Source organism: Tachysurus fulvidraco, chromosome 9 (assembly GCF_022655615.1).
Source record: "Tachysurus fulvidraco isolate hzauxx_2018 chromosome 9, HZAU_PFXX_2.0, whole genome shotgun sequence".
NCBI classification, from domain to species: domain Eukaryota; kingdom Metazoa; phylum Chordata; class Actinopteri; order Siluriformes; family Bagridae; genus Tachysurus; species Tachysurus fulvidraco.
Window position 1 is genome coordinate 4,899,942 of NC_062526.1, and position 6,000 is coordinate 4,905,941.

A 6,000-nucleotide genomic window follows, 5' to 3' on the forward strand; every position below is an offset into this window, starting at 1 on the left:
TATTATCCTACACCCCTTCCTTAGCCCTTCCAGCCATTATACCCAACCCCGGGTATGATGCATTGGGACCGTATTGAGTTTCAATTATTTAAGATTCTTTTTTCCCTTAATTGGTTCTCCATATTCCCCCTTTCTCTTCCTCCTCCATGAAACGACCCACTCCTACCTTTACAAAACAAAAAGCCGCTTATTTCTGTGTTTATTGCTTCTCATTTTGCTCATTTGCTTCGCTAATGCTTTTTGCTTTCCATTGCAAAGATAATAACCGGGGAGGGCTCTAATTCAGAATCATGCCAACCTCAGTAGTGGTCTTTTCCCCTTCGAGAGCCTGAGGATTGTATGGTACGTGTAGACTTTTAAGTATTTATATAGTGCTTCTAAGTGTCCTTTTTGCTCTATAGAAGCCTGAGGCTGCATGAAAGCACTATGTCAGGACGGAGATGCTGAGTGAACAGGAGACGCCGTGTTTCTTCCATGACGGCGGTTCAGAAGAGAAAAAAAAAAACACTCGGCTGTAGTAGTATTAGTATTAGTATTAGGTTAGTAGTATTAGTAGGATAATAGTGATAGTAGTAGATTGGTCGCAAATAATTGTTCTACATATACTGTATATTTATTTTAGGATAGGAAAAGTGGTAGAGCAGAGCCCGACTCCAAAAAGAAAGCCTCTTTTAGGTCCATCAGTACCAACCTGGCCTCCAACATCAAGAGACGTAGGTCCTCCAAAGACACGGTAAGGAGATGAAGAAATGACACCCTGCCCTGTACTTCTTAACCATTTCTGATTCTATCTATCAATCTGTTAATCTATCTTTCCTGTTTCCTCTTCCTCTGGCTTTTTCTTTTGTTCTCTCTCACTCTCGCTCTCTCTCTCTCTCTCTCTCTCTCTCTCTCTCTCTCTCTCTCTCTCTCTCTCTCTTTCTGTCATCTCCTTCATGCCTCTTCGCCAACAAAAAAAGCGTTCTCATCCCAGACTCTATCTCTTTCCACCTCACACACATGGAGTTATAGTCATGGCCACGTGTCTGTCAGTCAGCCATCAGTGCTCCATCCAGACATTTGTTTGGGAAAGCCCAATCAGGGAACGTAGCGAACCTAGTCATAGGGAATAAATGAGATTAGGGGTTGTGGGTCATGACCTCGTTAAGTTAGAATAAGATAGACTCTCCTGTATAGCCTATGCTGGACTTTCTCCTGCGCCTAACCTGGATGGGACTATAAGTTGATGCTCTTACATTTTTTTATTTTGTTTTATTTCCATCCTTTCCTTATATATGTGCCTTGTCTTCCCTTTCACTGCTCAGTCTTGTTGACAAAAGCGTATTTCTATGTTTTTTCCACCTCCCTTGTATTCTCCCATTTTATGTCGTCAATGTCACATACATTCCATGGTTAATTCAAGAAGATCAGCTAAAGGATACCAAAAAAATAAAAGAAAAAGACTAGCTCGTAACACTAAAATCACCTTGGTTGTTCCCAAAGCAGGGTCTGTTTTTTTAACCTTCAGGTTTTCTTTGCAGCTTTATTGACTCAAGTTCGTCCTTCAGTTCTTTCCACAGATGAGCCCAAGCCGATAGATGTCCCGTTATATTTGCGCCAAATTTTGAATCTTCCTCCAGGTTCAGAATGGGACAAATTTCACAATAACAATCATCATTCTTTCTGGTTCTTTCTTGCTTTACTCTTTTTTGTCTTTTAGGTAACACTGTCTTCAGTTTTTAGGTTTGATGTTCTGGTTCTGACTGTCAACGTCCTGGAGCTTTATTTTTTCTTTTTTCTTTTTTCCTTTATTTATTCAGAATTTTTCACATTGACATGTAAAATTATGCCAGTTTTTATTCTTCCTATTCTTCTTATTCTTATTCCTCTTCTTATTCTTATTTATTATATTATTATTATTATTATTATTATTATTATTATTATTATTATTATTATTATTATTATTATTATAACTATTTATTTATTTGTTTGTTTGTTTGTTTGTTTATTTTACCATTACAACATCCAACATAGGAGTGGTCTTCACGTGAAACCTCTCAAATCATTTGTATTTGAGAGCACAGACAAATAAGTTCCCCCATCTGGATACAAGGAATAGAAAATAAGGACAAGAAAGAAATGTGCTTCTTATATTTATCCTGTTTCTCAAAATATCCGATTGTACTTCATGCAGATTCATGCAGATCACACATAGAATGCAGGAAAGAAGTTGATTAGCAATACAAACATCAACACAAAACTGTCTCTTTAGACTGATGTTTACCCATCTCAGTCCTAATCATCCTTTTTTCTTTTATATCAATGTGTTTCTTTATAAATGGATTTGAATGGATTTGTAAATGTCGGTGTCTACACCACATGCCTCACTGCCTCTCTTCTCTTTATCAGCATGACTCCTGTGGTTGTTGTTGTAGAAGTAGAGTCATGATGTTCACCTGTCTGTAGACAGGTGGCGCTGTAGGCTGTGATTGGGAATGCTCACACTACAAACATGGTCATCAGTGAGTCCACCCACCATCCCATGCTGCCCTGCCTGCATTTACCTCCAATGAGAAAAAAAAAAAAAAAAACATGCTCGTGTTTAAGTGTGAAAGACGAATCTGGCTACTAAGGGTACTAGCTTGCTAAAGTTTGTCCAGGTCCTGGACGATGGTATTCTTAGTCTGTGATCTAGTCAACCAGTATCGATATATTTGCTGATAGAGACTTTAAAAGCACTTACTTTGCATAAGGGAGTCTGATAAATGCTCTTATAGAACAGCTCTTGAACAGAAACTGACATAAAGGGCTACATTGGCTAAATAGTATAGCTAATAGCTAAAGAATCAGAATCAGCTTTATTCACCAAGTGTGCAAACACATGGAGCTTTACTACACATAGTTACAGGAGCTTTACTACACATAGTGTATACATTAAAAAAAAACTTAGACTAAAAGGGTAAAAATATAAAAAAAAATAATATTAATATACAAAGGTTCAGTTGACCTGTTTTAAAAGAATGCGGTTTGTCTATCAGAAAAGGATCCAAATAGAAATCCATTGAATATTAAAAATTCTACACGTCCCTGAGAGACGATAATAAATCATGTCAGATCTCTTTCCCACATTGAAATGAGTGAAACAGTTGAAATGAGTATCCCAAATATTTTACAGATAGATTTTTAAAGTGTGCATCTACGGACAGTTTTTCAGCTAATGTCGCTCATAAGAGCTTGCGTGAGGGGGATTTTAATGGAAATGGTAAATGATCTGATATCGATACAGTATCGACGATAGAAGGAACAGTGAATGAAGAAAAGCTTACAGAATAGTTTGTGCATAGTATAAGAAGGTGAGTTGGGACACAGCATAAGGATAAAAACTTGCCATAACCACACCAGAGGGGTTTGTGTTTAGAAACAAACAATCACCAATGTTCAAAAGGAATTATCATACACCTGGCATCCATGAAGTCATTTTGATTAACAATAAATAAAGCTTATTATGATTTTCATGACAAAGAGCGTATAGAGCATGTACGGGATCTCACCGTCACAAAGCATTAATCAGGAACGATATATGAAGTAATACAGTGGATAGATATACTTCATCTGTATCTTCATCTGTATTACATAACGAATGTATTAAATGGTCAGGAGAAATAAATGATGTCAAATCAATCATCTAAAAGGTCAGATCTTAGCTCGTTATACTGTATATCCACTGTTAATGACATGTCAGTGCTCCGTGTTTCAGCTCTCGTATTTAATTAGGAGTGGTTACCATAGCGATCGTGCTTCTGAGTTAGGTAAATTATTAGCTAGGGGCTGGGAGACATGAGCTCTCTCATTATTTCATTGCCGTGAGAGACATTTCTAACCCAAGTGCAAGATGTATGTGTGTGGTAATGAATTCTTGTAGATGTACAAACAAAAAGAAAAATATATGATACACATCCTAAATGTCTTCAGCATGTTCCACATTTAGTAGTCTGGGGCAAATGCAGCCTGTGATGGAAATGGGATTTGTCTCACTAATGAAAAAATGACTACTAAATACCCAGAATCAAGTGATTTACACCTTAATGTTAATAGGAATTATTATTATTTCTGTTGTTTTTTTTTTGTCTCTTCCCTTCATCTGTAGCCATATCCCACGGACATCACCGGCCAGCTCAACCTGTCTGACCCTTCCGTCAGCACGGTGGTGTGAACGCAGACAAGAGAGCGCAAAAAAAGGGAGCTAGACATAATGAGAGTGCGACAGAGAGACTAGAAACTGAGGAGATGGTTGGCAGGGGTTGAGTGAAATTGTGCCAGACCTGCTGATCCCTTTCTATCAACAATGTCAACGTCTGAGCCAACAACATGCTCATCTGAGCAAATATAAACCCCAAAACTCTCTCTCTCACACACACACACACACACACACACACACACACACACACACACACACACACACACACACACACACACACACACACATCTCCATCCTCCTCCTCCTCCCCAGGCCTCTGTGCACATGCCCAGGACACAACTGTGACACATGAAAGAAACTGCCAAAAAAAATTAATAAATAAAAAATAATGCCCTAGGAGCCGAAAAGTACTGCCGCAATATACCCTGACATTCCTCGCTTCCGAAAACACCCAGCTTCATTCTCCCACACTTTCAACACTCACGAAGCATGCTCAAAGCTTATTATAAAGTTTTTAGAAAGCTAGTTCTATTTACCTTAGGTTTGGCTTGTCATATTAACATTTCATTCATTCAGTGGTCACTCTACCTCCATTTTCTCTGCATTTTAAAATACACGTAGCTGAACAGTTTTAAACAGACTTTTACTACATTTGTTTCATGTTTGATTTGCAAGGACTTTTGTTTTGTATATTCTATAATGCTGATGTAAAATATACCTCTGATTGCTATTTGTATTGTTATTAGGAATAGGCAATAGATAACTGGTACATGTAGAGTAGATTAAAGGATAAATCCACCCTGAAAGGTTTGTATAATCATTTACACCATCAGCGATCTTTCAATAATGTCTTTCCTTTTTTTTTGCGTTCCTATATTACACACAATGCAGTGCTATTAAGATCTAGTGGGATTTCACACTTCTTTCAAATTTCTCTAAAGCGAGCGATGCAGCAGCGCTTTAGTACTTTAATTCGTCCAGCCCTCTTTCATGCTAATACTAATACGACACACTAATACGACACACAACTGCTAACCTCCAACACAAATAACAAAAATAACAAAAAATACAGCACCGACCAACATCCTAGCACTCGACTAGCTAATCAGGTCCCAAATATATTCGTATAAACATTGATTATGTTTCAGGGTGGAGCTTTCCTTTATGCACTACTGTAAATAATGCTGTAGGTATTATACAGGTCCTTGAGGTTTATCTTGAAGTTTTTCAATCGTTTCATTCTTTCCATTTACTTTCTCCAAAAACAACATTTTGCTGATACGATCCGAATCTGTTAAGCCAACAAAACTGTGGATCAATTGTTTAATATTATTATTATTTATTTATTTATTTATTTTTTCTACATCATTAATCAAGTGCAAAATGTAGCATTTGTTTTTTTAAATAAGCTTTGAGACTCGATATGAAAGGGACCCAAATATAAATAAATAAAAAATAAAAAAATGGCGTGAATCTAATCATGCAGTTATTATTACAGGATATTTTGAGTGGAAGGCTTTTAATATTTAATTCTGCTTGAAATGCTCTGTAATAATTTCGCAAGCGTCGTCTGACATCCAACCCTAAGGAACCCTTTCGGATTACAAACAAGGATTGTGTGTTGATGTAATCAGTGTTGTATTTTGGTTGTTCGTTGATATAGACGGCGATGGAAGTAATATTATTATTTCTACGTTCTTTTAATCGGCTTCGGCTTTTGTTTTCTGGGCTATACGATCGACGACGACCGGACAGGACGATCGTTCGTATTTTGCGGCTTGTGCTAATACACGTGGTGGACGGTATTAACGCTAGGACACCGT

At 37.4% G+C, this 6,000-nt stretch overlaps 1 protein-coding gene across 4 annotated transcripts in view; it reads left to right on the plus strand.

Annotated features, from left to right (window-relative positions):
* The window catches only part of grin1b (glutamate receptor, ionotropic, N-methyl D-aspartate 1b), a 32,672-nt gene extending 27,616 nt beyond the window's left edge, over positions 1-5,056 (plus strand). For 2 of the 4 annotated variants that reach the window (XM_027162936.2, XM_027162937.2), the window contains 2 exons: positions 623-733; positions 4,127-5,056. In XM_027162936.2, coding sequence (XP_027018737.1) covers positions 623-733; positions 4,127-4,192 — 177 coding nt within the window. In that variant the 3' untranslated portion in view covers positions 4,193-5,056. The remainder of the gene's footprint in view (positions 1-622; positions 734-4,126) is intronic. The other 2 variants (XM_027162938.2, XM_027162939.2) reach the window with 1 other exon arrangement.
* Positions 5,057-6,000: the final 944 nt, after the last annotated feature.